A 20407-nucleotide genomic window follows, 5' to 3' on the forward strand; every position below is an offset into this window, starting at 1 on the left:
ATGCTGGTTCATAGAAATTTTATTTTACCAAGTTCTTGTGAGTCACTTCTTATATATTCTAAGAATTGATTCAAAGGCCACAAGGTACTAGTTCTAATACATTACCTTCTTATGCTTCATTTTCTTTTCTACTGTATGAATATTTTGAAATTGGGGGATTGTTAGAGGCCCATGTATATTGGGCCCATCTTAGGTTTTCAAAACATTCCTATATAGTTTAGTACCACATTGCCTATTTACAAGAACTTCGCCCACTTTATATATACCACTATTCATTAGCCTTCACCTTTGGTTTCGTGGTTATGCTCGCCGTTAGCTTTTGGGAAAATTTTTTTATTTAATTATTTTGCTGCCCATTTATTTTTTGGTGTCTCTTCGCCTCTTCTTCAACGTCTTCTCCCAAACTTACGTGTCTTTTCCCGAAACTGTTATGTCCCTTTTTCTGCGATGTCTCTTCATCTCTTATATAACCAAAACCAAACTGAATACCGAATTCAATTCTTGTTCTTCTTCTTCTTTTCTTTTCTTTTCCCCAATCTGAGCACTCAAATCTTCTCTGTTCTGGTGCATGAACCAGAGAAGCCGACTGTTGTATTCTACGAGAACATCACCAACAGATTGTTGATCCTGTTGCACTGAAGAAAAAAAAAGACGAAATTGCTCTTAAGGTCAGTGCGTTTGCACTCCTCAGTCTTCCTGATCCAACAATTTCACAACAAAAATAAATAAAGAATAAAATGAGCTTTATAAATATTATATGGGTTTGACAAAGTAGGGGTTTTTGGGTAATTGAAAACCTTTGGGGGATGCATACACCCATTAAACCTCCTAAAAACTAGGTTTTCTTGAGCATGTATTTGAAAAAAATTAAAAAAAAAATGGTTAATACCACCTTCGTAGTAAGATAATAGAAACTTTTTTTTTTCCTCAAATGAGATTAAAGTTTCAGACTCCCTTTGTTAACAATAGTTGAGGGCTTTATCAGAGGGCAATGGGTTGTCTACGTTGTTAGAATCAATTGACAATAGTAATATAGATATTAAAATAAAGTGTAAAAAAATACACAAAAATTTATATGTTTTGGTTTTTTAATGTCTACATCCACAGTGGAAATAAAAAAAATTCACTATTAAAAATTAATTTTACAAGTGAAGATTGCACTCGATGGCTTCACTTATGTTCCATGATTTTTGTGGTGATCTTAACATGACCTAAGGCCATGTATTTATTGCCAAATGAAGTATACAAAAAAAAAAAATTTTATGTATTCATGCATAGATATTAAAAATAAAGGTTTCATGCATTTTACATACATGTCAACAATAGAGGCTTGGTGCATATCAAAAATGCTTGTCAAACATGAAGGACCAACTAAAGATTTACTCATGATAATTTGTCAACAAAAACATGTAAAATTCAAAAGCACGTTTCACACATTTAACACACATTTATATAAAAAAAAAATAGGTTGAAATTTAGAAAGAAATAGTAAAATAAGGGTAACATATATGGGAAATAGCATCGTCCTTCCATTATCTTACTAAATCTATAGCTATATTAATTCATTTTAAAGTTTATAATTTTTTTTTATAAAAAGGGCAAACGCTATATACATCAAGGACAAGGGATTTAAACTGTAAACTTATACCCATAATCGGTAACCTGTAATCATTATTGCTTCAAACGAGTCTTGAACTCGAGATCTTTTGAACGTTTCAACCTTACTTTTCATAATAATGTCAAGTATCATTCATTCGGCTTATACCCATACCCATAATCAGTGACCGGTGATCATTATTGCTTCAAACGAGTCTTGAACTAGAGACCTTTTGAACGTTTCAACCTTACTTTTCATAATAATGTCAAGTATCATTCATTCGGTTTATAGCCCAACGGTGTAGTATATCTCAAGGGTGGTTATGTATATATATATATATATATATTTTTAAAGTCACAAGGGCAACAATCTTCATTGTGTGTGTATACATTTGGATACACATGAGCTGTTGGTGCAATGGCAAATTGGTCATTTGATATGGTTGGCTCCGACCCGTTAACGGCGGGACAGTGTACCGCACCCAATATTCAAAGCAACTAATAGCATTACGCCACGTGCCAAGTTATTCTGCGGCTAAACTTGGTCCACGAAGGAGCAGAACGCGGTTGGCGAAATGGGCCCATTTATGAAAGCCTTGTGCTCTCTCGGCACTGAAAAAGAACAAAGGAAAAAGTGGAGAGAAAAAGGAAAGATTTTTTCGGTGTTTTTTTGTTCCCAAATTCTCTGTTTGATTGATGGGATTTCGATCTTTGTTTTGTCTTGGTGGTGATTCAGATAGGTATAATCTTTTCTCAATTCATTTCTGTGTTTTCTTTTTTTTTTTTGGTGTTTTTGTTGGAAATATTCATCAAGCTTTGTTTGTTCGATTGAATCTCTGTTTTTATTGATGAAATGAAATAGTTTGGGATATTTCTTTTCTTGTTTTTAGTGATATTTTGCTTGTTTGGTGGAGCATTAGTGTTGGTGTACTAATTGGGTTCCAATTTTTCTGTTTTTTTTATTAGTGTTCTGATTTTTCTCTCCTCTATTTTGTGCAATTTGATGTAGTTCTCATGGGAAATGGGTTGTTAGGGTTTCCCTCTGTGAACGGAACAGCTCTTCGAAAATTTATTATGCTGGATTTATTCATGTTTTTGGATGTGGTAACTGCAAAGTTCTTAATATAATTTTTTTTCTTTTTTAAAAGATCTAAGTTTGGAATGCATTTCTAGCATGATTAAAGAAAAAAGAAAAAGAAAACTTTCAATTTGTCTATTTTTTTGTCATTTTTTGGTGAGAGCAACTAATGAATCTGATTGTTAGTAGTTTTTCTGTGTTTCCTTGTCAGAATTAATGTTTTTTGATCTTGGTGTAGGAGGCATCAGAAAAAGAAGAAGCCGACAACATGGCGAATTTTCTCACTTAAAGAGTTGCAATCAGCAACTAATAATTTCAATTATGATAACAAGCTCGGCGAAGGGGGTTTTGGGAGTGTATATTGGGGCCAGCTGTGGGATGGGTCTCAGGTATAATGAAATATTATAGGTCTTTGTATTTTATTAAAATTTGGTGTTTTCTAAGTTTATGTTATCTGGATAATGCCAATTTAACATGAATGTTGCTGTTTTAAAGTTCATATGATGTTTTAGAACTGAAGAAGAATAGTAGAGGAAAAATCAGAGATTGATGATGTTGATAAGGGAACCCTGGTGTTTACTGTTTATAAAGTTAATCATTTGAAGGTGATGAGATTTTAGTAGGTAATATCAACGGACTGGACACGTGACAGTTTAATATGGTAAAGCTTTAAGATTGGTTTTAAAATTATGTGAACTCGGTTAGCACTGGAGAGCTAACACAATGTAAATGAGACATATTTCTTAATTGTATCTATTTAGAGAGGTGCACTCACTTTTGGTTGCTTAGATTCAAAATACTGAACTTTTGGACCTTGAACTGATAAATGATTGAATTTGTTATTTGAAGTTTGATATCTTGGTAGTATCATAGTTTATGGACCATTAGGTCTCTACATGCTGAGGGAGTTGTCTTATGCTGCCCTGGTTAGGAGAACAATATAAAACCGAATGTAGAAACACATGTGCATCTAAGTGGTATGCGATGAAATGTGTTTCATATTTACTGTTCACATAAATTAAAGCCTTAAAGGTACGGATTAATTAGGATGATGGTTTTCGTTTGTTGGAGAAGAATGACATAAAATTAAGGGAGATATGTAAACTTTTACTAGTTTATACCCATCTCACTGTGAAAATGTTTAGCATGCATGTAGAAATAAGCAGCACATTCCTGAAAACACTTAATAGGCAATGTGGGTGAATACTGAACACTCTTAAATGCTGAAACATCAAGAAAGAACAACCAGTGAATATGATTGATGAGATGCTTAATAGGCACTGAAAATTGGGAATTTTTTTTAGGCTAGTTTAGTATCCTAAACTCATCTCCATCAGGATTAATATATATATATATATATATATATCTACACTCATGCTATCTAGATTTGTAAAAAAAATTTCTTTTGGTGACACCATGACAGCTACCTAGATTTTAAAGATGCTTAATTCTTTTGTGATGATTCTATAACTTAATATGTGTTTACATCATATGTGGATAGTCCATCACATCATTTATTTTTATTGTTAGTTTAATAAGATATAAAAATTATCGCAATACAGAATGATGCTGCTTCATCCAAATTATGTCATGTTTGTTTGTTTGTCAGTTTGATCACATGTTTTTACCCAATTGTTGTCCCTAGTTAGGGTAATGCAGAGTATTTTCATCATGTAAATTTTTGTCCCTTAATTTTTCATCGGGTTGCAGATTGCTGTAAAGAGGCTTAAAGGTATGGAGCAACAAAGCCGAAATGGAATTTGCTGTTGAGGTTGAGATTTTGGCCAGAGTTAGGCACAAAAAAACCTTCTCAGCTTACGTGGATACTGTGCTGAAGGGCAAGAACGTCTCATTGTTTATGACTATATGCCAAATTTGAGTCTGCTTTCACATCTCCACGGGCAACATTCCGCAGAATGTCTTCTTGATTGGGGCAGGCGAATGATGATTGCCATTGGAGCTGCTGAGGGTATAGCGTAAGTCTGTAGCTTCAATTAGACCTTTCTTTAGTAATTTAGTGCTTGGTGCATGAATACAAATTCTAACACCATTTTCTTCAAAGTTTATCAAAGATATTTCTTCATTAAATTTCTGCTGTTGCTTTTCTGGAAAATTAATAAATTGAGCTGAACTCTATCTAATTATTGAACTGTCTCTGATCCTAAATATTGAAACTCAATTTCTTTTGACGGTTTGTTCTGAATTTTCACTCCTTCTACAGCTATCTTCACCATAGTGCGACCCCTCACATCATTCACAGAGACATTAAAGCAAGCAATGTTTTGCTAAATTCCGACTTTGAGGCACTAGTTGCTGATTTTGGATTCGCGAAGCTTGTTCCAGACGGTGCAACTCATGTTACCACAAAGGTCAAAGGCACACTAGGCTATCTTGCTCCCGAATACGCCATGTTAGGCAAAGCCTCAGAGAGTTGTGATGTATACAGCTTTGGTGTAGTTCTTTTGGAGCTTGTCAGTGGAAAAAAACCGATAGAAAAGTTGAGCCCAACGTCAAAGCGAACAATCACCGAGTGGGCACTTCCATTGGCTCAAGAAGGTAAATTCAAAGAGATTGCTGATCCAAAAGCTCAACGGCAACTTCATAGAGTCAGAACTGAAGAGAATGGTGATTGTAGCACTTATTTGTTCGCAAAACCAACCCGAACGCAGACCGTCAATGCTTGAGGTTGTGGATATGCTGAAAGGAAAATTCAGAAAAACTACTGAATCTAGAGAACGATGTTATTTTTCAAGCCTGAGCTTGCAGTTGCCGGGAATTGTGAAGGATTATCAGGTCAAGATGGTAATAGTTCAGAGTGTATATCAGAGGAGAAGGATTCCAAGTTGGATGTTAAAAATGGAGTCTAGTTCTCTAACTGAAGTTGATGAACATGTTAGTTAGATTTCGATATTTGATTAGGGGAGTGTAGAACTTCAAAATGCAACTGAGTGTGAAGGTGCTGCTGATTGATTGCAAATGTTTGGTTCTATGGAATGTGGTTTGTTGGAGTGTGTGGAAATATTTATACATTTTTTCTTTCTTCCTTTGAATTGTAGTATTTTTTTCTTTTCTTTTTTTTTTTCTTCTAATATAACATGTGAATTCTGTTCTGGCTTTGGTACTAAGTGTGCTTATTTGGTTTGTTTGGTTTATTTAGTATAAAATTTAATAAAATAGAAATATTAACTTGTGTCTCTAGTCCATATCTTTTTGTATAAATGATTGTTTAATAATTGCATATATATTTATATTTGAAATGATTGATAAAAGGGGTTTATTTTTGAGAATGGTTGGTGAGATTTATATTCTTATGAATTTTTTGGTAAGGGCGGGTTGCTTTACAAAGTTGTCATTTGATGAATATTAAGTAAAATTATTGTTGAGGATTTTTATCTCAGAGATTATACGTTTTTGTTAAAAATTGGGAAGTATGATGTAAAAAAAAAATTCATGTAATGATTCTAATGAACTCAAGTAACAATATTGAAATAGGAGAAAGTCTTATAATTTATATAAAATATTTAACACAATATAAATTATTTTACCATAAATAAAGGGGGGAAATGGTAATTAACAGAGGGATTGTGAGGTAAGAGGAAGTGACTAGTAATTTCTCTATTTTACAGGGTGTGGGATAAAAACTAAATTATTTAAAGGGAAAAATTACATGCTACCCCTCGATAATTTCAAAACTTCTCAAAGCAACACTGTGAGTTTTGCATACCCTGCAGACCCCTTCCTTTATTGTTTCACTTCCTTTTACCCCTGCAGTTATGAAATTCCATCATTGCCTCTTAAATCTTTTTGACGTACATTTTTCATTCTTTTTGCATTCCTTTTGCATGTACTCATTTCTTAAACAGAGAGTTCATTTTTAAACAGAGAACTTATTTCTTAAACGTAGAGTTCATTTCTTAAAGCAGAGTTTATTTTTCAAATAAAAACTCATTTCTTAAACAGTAAAACTCATTTCTTAAACAGAAACCCTCATTTTTAAACATAAAAACTCATTTTTTTAAAACTAAAACATTAATATTTAAACAGAAAAAACAAATATTTACGTGATAAATTAATCCCCGGATATAAAAACCAATTAATCTTGGCCACTCGTACATATTTAAATAGAAACAACGATATTTAAGCACTTTTTAAACGTAAACGCAATATATTAAATGCAGAACATCGATAGTTAAACAAAGACAAACAAGCATATCAACGGATAACTATTTCTTAAACAGAGAACTCATTTCTTAAACAGAGAGCTTATTTTTAAACATAGACCTCATTTTTTTAAAACGAAACCCTCATTGAGTAGGGACATTGAGTATCTCATCGTCGCCGATCTCGCGAGACGCTGAGTGCTCGAGCTCCAGATCCGCGAGCGATCTCGAGCTGGCTCGCCGTGTGGGGTCTTAAAAGGAGAAATCTTTTATCGGCGTCTGGCGATCCCGTTAGGCGATGTTCCTCGGGGTCGGAGTGGTGAGGTCTTCGGTGGCGACGCCGGATAAGACGAGTCAACTTGAACGGAACCATTCTCGATCGCGGAGACCGCGACATGGATAGCAATAGGGTTAGGGTTAGGGATCATTCGAGGGTTTGGATCCATGGTGCCTAAGCTCGGTGACGACGGGAACGGAGGGAGGAAGCGGGCGCCCGATGAGGGTTCGATCTCGCCGTCTCGTCTTCGCCTTCATCGCCTTCCCCGTCGTCGACCTCATCTCTTTCATCTTCTTCGCTCGCCGACCTCGGGGAAGACCGCGATGCTCCTCGTCGTCGAGCGTAAGGCATCGAAAGGTTGCGACTCTGTACATATTTAAATAGAAACAACGATATTTAAGCACTTTTTTTAAACGTAAACGCAATATATTAAACGAAACATCGATAGTTAAACAAAGACAAACAAGCATATAAACAGAGAACTCATTTCTTAAACAGAGGCTTATTTTTAAACAGAGACCTCATTTTTAAACAGAAACCTCATTGAGTAGGGGACATTGAGTATCTCATCGTCACGATCTCGCGCGAACGCTTGAGTCCGCTGCTCGGATCCGCGAGCGATCTCGAAGGCTCGCCTGCGTGTGAGGTCTTAAAGGAGAAATCTTTGTCGGCGATGGCGATCCGGCTGGCGACGCTCCTCGAGGTCGGAGTGGTGAGGTCTTCGATGGCGACGCCTGATAAGACGGGCCGAACTCGAACGAACCATTCTCGATCGCGGAGACCGCAACATGGATAGCAATAGGGTTAGGGGTTAGGGATCATTCGGGGTTCGATCCATGGTGCCTAAGTCGCTGGCGAGAACGGAGGGAGGAAGCGACGCCGAGTGAGGGGTTCGATCTCGCCGTCTTCGTCTTCGTCTTCATCGCCTTCCCCAGCGTCGACCTCATCTCTTTCATCTTCTTCTGCCGTCGACCTCGGGAAGACCGCATGCTCCCTCGTCACGTCGAGCGAAGGTATGAAAGGTTGCACCTTTTTCTCTCAGCAAGATCGAGATCTAGATCGAGGTAGAGATCAAAATTCTAGGGTTCGAAATCCCATTTTTTTCACGCTAACGTGATCGCGATTGTGAGTGCATGCTTTGTCTCATCGTGCCCAAATCTAATCGCAATAAAGAGATTTCAGAGTGATAAATACACCACAAAAAACTCATTTCTTAAACAGAGACCTCATTTCTTAAACAGAAACCTCATTTCTTAAACAGAAAACTCATTTCTTAAACAGAGACTCATTTTTAAACGAAACCCTCATTTCTTAAAAGCAAAACTCATTTCTTAAATGAAAAACTCATTTTTTAAAACAAAAAACTCATTTTTTTAAATAGAAAACTCATTTTTAAACATGAAAACTCATTTTTAAAGCAGAAACTCATTTTTAAATGAACCTCATACCTCTATATTTTAAATAGAAAGCTTTCATTTTTAAATAGAAAGCTCATTGCACCCTAAAGGGCATTATAGTCAAACCCTCGTCACACTTGCCACAACTTCCCACGAAGGGACAATTTCAGTCAAAAAATTCCAAATTAACTCTATCAATCAATGTTAGATGTTTGGGGGGTTTAAAAAATCATTGTATTCAAAGGAAGGGGTTTTTTTGGGGAGTGCAAAACTAACGGGGTGTTTTTGGCAATATTGCAAACTTACAGGGTGTTTTTGGCAATTTCCACTTATTTAAATACTTACCTAATTATTCGCTCACTCCTATTTAAATCACCAAAATATAAAAAATTTCAATTGTGTCACTTAACTTTTGATTCAAGTTCAATTAGATCATTAATGCTAACTCTATTAATGACATATTAATGTGGCATGCTATGGCATGCTCTCTTGCCATATTAGTAAGTCATGAGGATGAAAAAAATCAGATTAAATAAAAATTGCTGCAATACTAAACAATTCAAAAAAATCAAATTATCCCTTATTTATTTGATTTATATGAAAAAGTTAGTTTTATTAGTTGATTATTTTTTTAAAAATAAAAATATCCATATGGCATGTTATATTAGTATATCATTAACTGAAGTTAGTTCGGATGAACCAATTAAGGGGACTCGTTTTGGTTACCTATAACTAAACTGTAAAGTAAATTTGTAATGTAAATAGTTTTATATATAAAAAGTGTCGTTTTGGTTTCTTTGTGAAATCGCTTTTTACATGTAAAAAAGTTTACAGTTTTGTGTACTTTTGCAGCATTTCAACTTATAACAAATTTTGCTGTAAGTTGAAATACAGCAAAACATTTGGATTAAAATCACAATTCTTCATTCTCCACATTAAGCATTAAAAAAAGATGAAAACTTACATAGTAATCAATTATTCACATAATTAAACTTATACTTATTTATGTTTTATTAAATTTAATCTTTTATTTAAAATATATCAATTTGTATTTAATTTTAATTACGAAAATATTTTTATATGAAATTAAAGAATATTATATATTTTTAATTTAATAAAATTATCATTAAATTAATTAATTAATTATTTTTCTTACATTAGTGCTAATACTAGGTAGGAAGAGTTAAATTAATTATTTTGAGTTAGTGGTTAATTATTTAAGTTTATGATTATTATTTAGCTTAATTATTTAAGTTTTTTTAATTATTTTTAGATGTAATAAATACTTTATTAAATCAATTAATTAATTTAAAACTTAAATTAAATTATTATTTTAATTTAAATTATTTATTTTTTGAAATGTATTAAATAGTTAATAATAATACTGGATAATAGGGTAATCTCACCCCTATATTTATATCAAATTAAACAAATAAAAGAATGGTCAGATTTCTAGATACACCAAACCAAAACGAGAATGACGTGAAATTGAAAATACAGCATTTTCACTTACTTACAAATAACTAAATAAAAAGGGAATTTAAAGTGATGGTACTCAATTTAAATTTTTTATAATATAGTGAAGTTGAGTGATTATTTAAATAATTTATTTATGTCATTTGTAAACGGTTTCGGATTGTAAAATTATCGGGTTATCGGGTTTTCCTTTAAACCGTTTGATTCCTTCGAGGGCTAAGCAAACCCTGACTCTGAACTCTCATCGTCCAAGAAAACCAACGACCCGAACTCGAAGGACACTTCTCCTTCTCATCTTCATCTTCTCCATCTTTCCCACTTCTCCTTCGAAATCCCTCCGGCGATGCACGAACCTGAGTTCAACGACCTCTCCGACGACTCCGACTACGCTGCCTCCCAGCAACAGGTGAATCTCATCCCCGTTTCGTGCTTTTTCCCTATTGATTTCGCATCGTTTGATGTGTTTTCTCGATCGATTTGGTGGATTTTTTTGTAGGGGTTTGGGGAAGCGTGTTTGGGGGTGATCCTGGGATGACGAGCGGGTTCAATGAGCATGAAGCATCGGAGGTGGTGTATTCCAAGGATAATGTCACGATCCATCCCACGCAGTACGGTTCCGAGAGGATCAGCGGCCGGTTGAGGCTTGTCAAGCAGGGAGAATCTGTTTTCATGGTTTGATCCTGTTGTTTCTGTTGTTTCTGTTGTTTGATCAAGTTATCATTGGTTTCTTTATATATATATGGTTTTTGGTTTCCTTTTTTGAGTGATTATAATCTCCATCGCCTTGACTTAGGATTTATTGTTTTGTTTGTTAGAAAAACAAAGTTTTGGAAATTATTGGAATGATGTAGTAGTAGTATTTTTGTGTTTTCCAGTGTTGAACCTTCTTGTCCTGTTTAGGTTTTTAGACTTTGTTTGTATTTTGTGACTGTATTGTTTTTAAGAGCTTTAGATTTAATGCTGTGAGTTTCTTGAAGGTGAATAAAGTTCTTGGATTTTTAAGGTTGAACAATGAATATGTTGTTTTTTTCCCTTAGATTTATGGCTGTATTTGCTAATTTTTATTTTCTTAGAGAGTTAATTAGAGGAGCTGTCAGCAACTGCTCATGGTGTCTTAGCTTTTTATTTTTTTTATCGTTTTTATCTTTTTTCTTCATTTTAGTTTTTCTGCTTCTTTGAATGTGCTTGTAATGTGAGCGTTTGGAATGATTCTTGTTATCTTTTAATACTTTTGGGCTTGCTGCACCTCATAATTTGTTATTGATAATTTATGGGACTTATGGTATCACTTCTCTTCTTTTTTTTGGTGTGTTATTTGTTGTAAGCTTGTGCTGTGAGATTCTTGTTTTTTGGGGTATTATTTAAGTATCATATACTTTCTCCAGTTTCCATGCCATGCCTGTGTGTGGGTGTATGTGAAATATGCTGTTAGCCTAATAGCTTCGTCTGTGAATTAAAACTGTTGCATGCTTTTATTTTCATTTTCTTAATGGGTTTATAGATCATTTTTGGCTATATTCGTGGGTTCCCATTTCAAACTAACAATAGGTGCTATATGATCATCCTAAATTGATCTTGGTATTGTTGGCAGACATGGGTGCCCTACAAACCATATCCTGATGGGCCTGATCATCTGGGCCAGAGCTCAAACTCTGGTTTATCAGAGAAAGGTTAGGCTGATGTAATATGGCTGTATGGTTTATTATGCGTCGGCTTTTGATGTGTTAACCCTCTTGCTGTCTCACAATTTGCAGATAGAAACCTGTATACTATTGCACCAGTACCCTTAAGTGAGGTGTGTTCCATTCGTAGGCATACCCCGACTTTGAGTTGGCCATACATGATTGTAATCCTGTCATCAGGTAGCAGATGATCTGTTGATTTTAAGTGGATTTAATATTACTTTTCTTATTTGCTTTGCTTTATAATAGTTTAGTTTTCTTTGTGGTAATGATGTGGTTGATTTATTTATTTTTTCTGTGCAAGCCATAGTATGTTCAGACATTTTTTACAATAATTTTTGTTTATGTATTGCACCAAATAGTGTGCGGAGTATTTGGTCATTTTTTATGATATTTCTTTATGTTTGTGTATACATCTTTTCTATTTTTTATGCTATGTCTTTGCAAGCACACTATAACTTCCAAATATTTAGCGCTATTCCTGAGAGATATTAGAGTAATTCACTGGGGAATATAATTGTCTATTTGCTCAGTTTTTGGTAAGCTATTTATGTAGTTTATTGGGCCCCTCTTACCTAAGCACTGATATGATTCAGTTGGCTAAATTTACTTTCCACTATAGAAGAGGAAAATGGAGTGTGAGGGTTGTAAGTGCGAAACTATCCTTTTATCATGCATGAAGGACTTTACATAGTATGGGATTAAAAACTTTGTGGTACAATTGTTTGCTAGCTGTAAGGGAATCATTCTTAAAAATGGATTAAAGAAAGTCAATTAGCACATGTAATGGAGAAGAACTTTACATGCAAGGAATATGATGGCTGCACACTAGGGTATCATCAAGACTTTGTATTGCCAGTGGCTTATGTCTTGGAATTTGGCTTCCTATTTGCAAAGTATGAGCTATAAGCACAACAATCTGAGAAAAATTTTTAAGGTTACAGCCCTAGGGTTCATCTCTATGGTCTATGTTAAATTTGTTGCCTTGAGAGCTTGGCGCTAGATAAGCTTTGAATGCCAATACCATTATGGACTTTCTTATCATTGGTTCCCTCTTTTTGAAATGGTTTTTTTTCCTTGTTTTGTTATTAGATGCTTTGAGTGTTCTTGGTTTTCTAGCTATTTGCTCTTGCCCTTGCAGGACTGGCATTTCCCCCTCTTTATTTCTACAGTGGAGGGCTCCGTGAATTTCTGGCAACACTGAAGCAGCATGTTCATGTTGTGAGGTTGACCCCTTTAATTTGTTTCAAAAAATACCTTCTTATATTTTTCTGAGTTACTTTGCCTAGGCAGCTCATCTCACCATGTTATGGTTCTTTCATGTATATTTCCTCATGTCTATCATTTTGACAAGGCTGCTTATCATAGTTCTTATGTATAGAATGTTTTCAGGTCTGCAGATGATGCAAATGTTTTTCTCGTGAATAATTTTCAGGACCCTCTTCAGGTGTGTGCTTTCTCATGTTCAATATCTTCTCTTTAATGCAGCAACCTTCTACTGATAATGATCTGAATTTTTTTGTCTTATGTAATTTATTGCATGAAATGTAAACATGAGAAATTGTCTGAGGATTATTCCATTTCATCGATACATCTTCAATGCCACCGCTTTATGGTTATCCCTAAGATTAACTTGATTAACCATCTCATATTTGTTGTGTCTAATGAAATGTATGATTAAGTTGCTCTTCCTTACATTTGAGTGTGAAATTGCTCGTCTGTTGGACTCCAATTGGTAGTTACTGTCATCATAGGTTTCTTCAGCTGCTTCTATATCAACTCACCTGATCTTCATCAGGCCAAATTTTCTCTGAATTCAAGCTATTTAGCTTTTTTAACCTGAGCAAAATTCTATGTGAAAGGTCACTTAAAGCAGCAAATGTTTTTGCTTCTGCTTCAATTTTGTGTTCTTCCATATATTTTTAATATCTCATCATATATGTTCAGATTTGCATGTTTTGTTTGCCATTTTCTCACCAACTAGTCTAAATCTGCCTGTATGTATATCAAATGATAACTATTTTTGGATTATTGAGACCAAACTTATAATGCTCAGATTTTTATTTTATTTTTAAATGGTGTAGCATAAATTCTGTTGATTTTTATGAACCAGCTTTTCTGACTGACAAGTGACAGTATATGTTTTTCCTCCTACAGAAGAAAAAGGAGATTTCCAAATGATTAGATTAGCCTTTGGCCACATACTTAGAGTCAGTCATATATTTCGCCTCAATAATTTGATTTGTACATCTTGATTTCCTTTTTATAATGTTTATTAAAATTTATTGGTATACCTGGTTTTATACATCTACAAGTGCAGTTCAAACTAGTCAAGCTTTTCTTTGTTGCAGAGAAGCTTGTCATCTCTGCGTTGCCAATGGCTCTATCTGTTGCTAGCACGGGGCACCATCAGAAAATTTATCAAGTTCAGTTCCCTTGTTTGAAAATTCTGAGAGGTTAAATGGTACTAAATACTATACCAGCCTAATACTTCTACGAATATAGTGGGAGGCGCAAGCACAAGTCTCATGATCCTGCACGTGATTTATCTCTTCAAGTATTGGAGGATTTTTCATTAGTTACCAAGTTGGGTGCCCATGAAACAACCTCGCATATCTTCCGTGAAAATCAAGGCAATAGTTTTGATGCATCTGAGAAAAAACAGCAAAAACAATCACCAGCACTGACTCCAACAACCAGTAAGCCAAGTGAGGAGCAATCACATTCAAATGATGCTGTGGTAGAACCAGATCCTTTGGAGGTACTTGCTCATCCTTCCGTTGTGGTTTTCAGGATTATAAATTGCAATTAGTGGTAACATGAATTTAGTCTTGAGTTACCTTAAGAATACAAAAGATAATATTTCTGAACAGTTTTAACATGACTTTATTGTGAATTACATTAAGCAAAGGGCACATCCAACTGTTTTTTGGGTTTAACTTTGTGTGTGTGTAATATGCTTGACTGCTTTGTGATCGCATATTGTTCCCTGTAGGTTAGAAATTCCTATGCATTGTTTACTTTGCAAGTCCTTGGTCAGCAAGAAGATAAAAGTGTTTTTTTTTTTAAATAATAATTATGTTTTGTAAATGAATTAAAAAGGTGATATTAACAAAAATGCTTAAAAACTGATTTATTTTGTATTTTTGTGATGCACATTCAATTTGATCTTCATAGTTTTCTTTCTCTCTTTTGCTTTTAGTATTTAGCTTGCCTCAGTTGCTTGTTTCTGCTGATTTTAAGCTTATGTTGCTTCTGCTGATGTCATCTGTTAACATGCACACATAATTTTCTTCTATTATAATATATTCCAGGAGAGATGTAATTATGGTTTTTGTATCTTAATAGTTGCATTACCTGCCCAGCTGACTTGCTTTCTGCAGTAGTTGTAGTTAAGGGTACTAAGATGGCATGTTCTAAATCCAAATGCATATATTTTGCATGTTTTTTGGCCATTGGCTTCACTAATGAAAGACGAGAGGAGAAAGCAATTATTCTCTATGTTTTTTTTATATTTTTGCAGATCAAAATAGTAGCCATAAGGGCCACATGTTATAATTGTGCATTTCATTAATAAACAAATTCTTAATGGTCTTTTGATTGTGTGGCTAATTGTTTTACATGTCATCATCAGCTAAATGTTCTTACTATTATTTATTAATGAAGCATAATTAATTTCATTCATTTCACTTGCAGTTGGACAAAAGTAGTCTAGTATGGGGAAAACCTCGGCAACCGCCAATGAACTTTGAAGAGGTATGTTTGCTTCTAACCTCTGAGGCCCTGCTAGGTGTTGGATTTAGATATATGCTTTCATATTGTTCATGTAAAAATCATAATCTATTCTTGAAGTTATTGTGAGCTAGATGGTCTTGAATCTTGCTTATCATTCTGACTTCAATTTATCTTATGGTTTTGGCTTAAATTTTTGTTTGCTGTTTGAACTGGATCAATTTTAGGAAGAGAGGATCTTGACAGATTACATTGTGTTCTTTTAATTCTTAAAATCATTTACCTCTGGCCCCACATTATTACTGAATCCTTTTTACCTTATGAGGAAAAGAAAATACCTAATTATCCTTGCAGGAATTGTGAAGACTTTCTGAAAATGTGTTTGGCAGTAAATCATATAATGGCCATTCATACTTATACTCAGGAGGAGCATTATATTCCTTTCATAATTTTGTGGCAGTTCAATTTGATGGAATGACATTCATGAATGAGCATATGTAGGTTAAATGGAGCATAATTATTCTTGCTCGAATTTATTCTCTGAAATAAGCAAATTTTCTCATGTTTTGATACTCTGGTATGCATTCTTGTCATGCACAATCACTTGTATATTTTTAGGTGCTAAATACTTTGGAATATCAAACTCATAGACATCTACATAAATGCCTTCACCAATGTTTATTGCCCACATTTTTGTGCCTTTCCATTTCATCAAATATCTGGTTATATTTTCTTTTCTTCTTGGGTAAAAGCTCTTTCCTGGCCTGGATGACTGGACTGTAGATGTGCCTTTTAATTATTTCCAAAAAGATGACCTGAACTTTAGTTGATGAATCATTTGACAATGTCAATTAAACAGTGTAGAACAATCATTTGATACATATCTATGAAGTTGTACTATTTTATGCACGTGGTACTCACTTTTAGACGCTGTGATAGTGGGCGGCTTTCTTAGATTCTGAAGGCCGTATAATGGATTCCAAGACATTAAGAAAGAGAATTTTCTATGGAGGAGTTGATTTTAGCTTGAGAAAAGAGGTCAGCTGCTTACTATTTATTATCCGGTGCATGTTGAATAGTATACTCTGTTTATTATCATAGGATGTGTTTGCAAATTTAGGGGGTTGAATTTTTCACAGGTTTGGAAATTTTTGTTGGGATACCATACATATGAGTCAACAGATGCTGAGAGGGAATATCTTGCATCAGTCAAGAAATCAGAGTACGAAACTATAAAATCTCAGTGGCAGGTTTGTTATGCTAATTTTTCCATTTGTCTTATGAGATATATTATGCTCCTGATTCGTTATTGACAATTTTTTAATGATAGCACGACCAAACAACAATTGCGTGTCCAAACATAATTATTTATGTGCGTACTGTTGCATACGGGAAATTCCCTTGTTCACTCAGATGTTATCCTTCAGTTTTTATTTTCATACTAAAAGAGCAAACTAACATGTTTGACTTCTAATTCAATTCTGATGATCTCAACAAATGTTGCTCGCTCAGATATAAAATGCAACTTCTTTGCTAGAAAGCTAATTTAGTTTATAACAACATCTAGTTAGTTTGACCATGAATATATATTTTTGAACTAAAATACAGAAAAAGCTTATTAATGAGATTCTTGTTGTTTTTGTTTATTGAAAATATATTTTTTTAGCAAGTACTAAAGTATAGAATTTGGCCAGCAAGCCATTAATTAAATAGTAACATGGCTGTATAGAATTATTGCATAGATCTACGCAGCACAACAGATAATCCTCCGTATCACGCACTTCTCAACCATACTGCTACCATACTGTGTTATCAGTGTATATTTTATCTTTTGCTCATACATGGAAGCGTTTTGTAGGGAGGTAGAACTGTTTTGTGTGTATTGTTCTTGACTTGGTTTTACCTCTAAAATGAATCTTGGCCAATTAGCTATAGAAATGTCTATTATTAACTATTTGCTTAGTTCATGCTTTGCCATGATTTTGTAAATGTGCAGAGTATTTCCCCAGCACAAGCGAAAAGATTTACAAAATTCAGGGAGAGGAAAGGCCTGATTGAGAAGGATGTGGTAATGCACCATAATAAAAAAATGCACTCATGTATTCATGTACTAGGTCAAATGTTGAGAGCTCATAAATTTTATTAAAATTATAACTGTGTACTGCTAATTTCTCTGTTTTGCCTGTCAAGGTACGAACTGACAGATCTATCTCTTACTTTGACGGAGATGATAATCCAAACGTGGCTCTTTTACATGACATACTTCTGACGTATTCATTCTACAATTTTGACCTTGGATACTGCCAGGTATGATTTAGAACTTAATAGAAGATGTGCATATAGTAGTGTGCTTTCATTTTCTTGTTCACAATACTTATGTTCTGGAGGCTTATTACTAGATCTTGCATGTATCACACTTGTGCTTGTGGCTGCCCATTAATTTCGAGTCATTAGTAAAAAGCTGTGTTATGTAATGAGACATCTCTATAAGTTTGGTTTGCTCTGATCTTCTACTCCAATATGCTAACACTATTTGTGCTACTAAATATTTCAGATCGTCTATCGTGATGTTTAACATTTAAAATTTTACATAGTTTGCCATTTTGATGTCATTGTACTTTGCCTTTGTCCTGAACATGGTTTGAAGCCTTAGGTGAAACCTTACTTGGTTGGCCGCTTTTTGATCCATATCTATGTTAGGTTGAATCTGGGTAGAACCGCACCTGATAAGCAGATTACAACAGAGATGTGTGTGTATGAAACCACCTCAATTGGATGGTTAAAAGATGGCAATGTTCTGCTCAATCGATTAAAAATTGGATGTCTGATTCGGACATTATGAATCGTTTGGTCTTAAAAGTCTTATGAAAAGTAACCTGAGAAGTTGAAGTTCAATAAATTACCTTTTCATGGCTGGTTTGACTTATGGCATGAATAATTTCTTAGAAAACATAGAACCTGATCATTGATGAACTACTGGCCAGGGATAGTGTTATTGATGCTTGCCCTGTGGTACTATTCTTTTCATCTTTGATTTGTAACATTGACTAGTTGGTTCCACTGTTGTCCTGTGAAGCCTAATGACAATTGGGTTGCAGGGTATGAGTGACCTTTTGTCACCAATATTATTTGTAATGGAGGATGAATCTGAAGCATTTTGGTGTTTCGTTGCATTGATGGAACGTCTCGGGCCAAATTTTAACCGTGATCAAAATGGCATGCATTCACAACTTTTCGCTCTATCTAAGGTCAGAGACAATTTTATTTTATTTTATTTTTTTGGTTAATTTTTCGGTATAAATTTGTTACCGTTCCAATATTAGATGTGTGACGTCTGTTCTAGTTTTTATACAACACAAGGAAATATCACACTGTGATCTCAATAAATAAAATCAATTAGTATTTTGACATTAATAATAATTATTAGGACATGAAACATGCTTTTGACACAACCCAAGCTTTAAGTAGGTCAGGAAGTCATTAGTAGCATACATGAAATGACCACATAATTGTTCATTTTGTTTCCAAGAAGCAATTAACTATGAAGTAATGGCATGTTTAAATGTTTTAGTACCATACATTAAAATGACAACGCAGGCTTAAATATAGGTCAGAGTCATTCTTCAAAGTATCACAATTGAGATCAAGTTTTAACCATTTTCAGAAGTGAAATGATGGAGAAGATGGTGCAAGACATATTAGGTTAAGAACATGAGTTAAACTACGTTATATCCGCATATAAACAAGGAATTTAGAATTTGACATTCAAAAACTCCGATTAAGAATTTACCGCACTTCACATCTAATAGAAGATTGGTTTGTTGTCTGCATCAGTTGGTTGAACTATTAGACGCCCCACTGCATAATTACTTGAAGCAATCAGATTGCTTGAACTACTTCTTCTGTTTCCGCTGGATACTCATACAGTTCAAAAGGTACGTAAAATTTACTTAATGAAGCATACAATTTCTTTCACATCGAGGGTTTGCAAGATAAATACTCAAATTTCACTTGTCTATCTACTATATTTCCTTAAAATGATATCATTTACTACATCGATGTCCAGGGAATTTGAATACGAGAGAATAATGCGTTTGTGGGAGGTATTATGGACACATTATCTTTCGGAGCACTTCCACTTATATATCTGTGTTGCCATACTGAAGAAATACCGTAGTAAAATAATGGGCGAGCAGATGGATTTTGACACCCTGCTGAAGTTCATAAATGAACTCAGTGGCAAAATCGATTTGGATCGGATAATCAAGGATGCAGAAGCTTTGTGCATCTGCGCCGGAGAACATGGTGCCGCCTGCATTCCACCTGGAACGCCACCATCTTTACCGATCGAGTCTGATTCGGGGATGTATTCACAACCAGATGACTTGTAAATTTTCCTTGATTTCTTTGCATTTTCTTGAGAAAAACAAACAGATATACAATAGTGGCAAATATATAATGTCCTTCACAGGTACTTGGTGCTTGAATTATATGAATTTTTACTAATAAAAATAATACTTATCTAATAATCATTTGTTAGTGCATTTTCTTTTTAGTTAAGAATTATAAATATTATTACTTTTTTATATTATAAAATATGTATTACAATAAAGTTAAAAACTTGCAAATTATATATATATATATATATAATATTTTTAACATTCAACTATTACTCTTGCATTTTTCTTAATATTTCCTTCCAAAGATATATAGGTCACCAAAATACATTTTTGATTAAAAGTAACAAATAAATAAATAAAAATATAATAAAAATAATCTTCAAGTAAACTTGGCACCATTTCCAATAAGGCACATCAAAAAAATACTGAAGATTTATACTGTTGTTGTGGGCTACCCGACTTTTTAATTAAAATTGATCGGTTAAAAAAATATGGATCACAAATTAAATTTTAATTATTTTTCATATTTCGGATGATTGCTGAGGTTCATGGTTTTTCATTAAAGGCAAACCCACTAATATTAATTACCCCGGATGATGTCACGTAGAA

The 20407-nt window shown here is 34.1% G+C and overlaps 1 protein-coding gene and 1 pseudogene across 1 annotated transcript; both read left to right on the forward strand.

Moving 5' to 3' along the window:
- The first annotated feature begins 2210 nt into the window (after positions 1–2210).
- Positions 2211–5824, forward strand: LOC120268837 (PTI1-like tyrosine-protein kinase At3g15890). Its single transcript, XM_039276093.1, is given in 9 exon segments — positions 2211–2336; positions 2913–3063; positions 4385–4408; positions 4410–4472; positions 4475–4650; positions 4896–5256; positions 5258–5379; positions 5381–5420; positions 5422–5824. Coding segments are annotated over 9 exon segments (1101 nt in total). The 5' UTR covers positions 2211–2292; the 3' UTR covers positions 5542–5824.
- Positions 5825–10492: 4668 nt separating this feature from the next.
- LOC120268836 lies at positions 10493–19898 on the forward strand (annotated as a pseudogene).
- Positions 19899–20407: the final 509 nt, after the last annotated feature.

Source organism: Dioscorea cayenensis, chromosome 9, assembly GCF_009730915.1.
Source record: "Dioscorea cayenensis subsp. rotundata cultivar TDr96_F1 chromosome 9, TDr96_F1_v2_PseudoChromosome.rev07_lg8_w22 25.fasta, whole genome shotgun sequence".
Taxonomy (NCBI): Eukaryota; Viridiplantae; Streptophyta; class Magnoliopsida; order Dioscoreales; family Dioscoreaceae; genus Dioscorea; species Dioscorea cayenensis.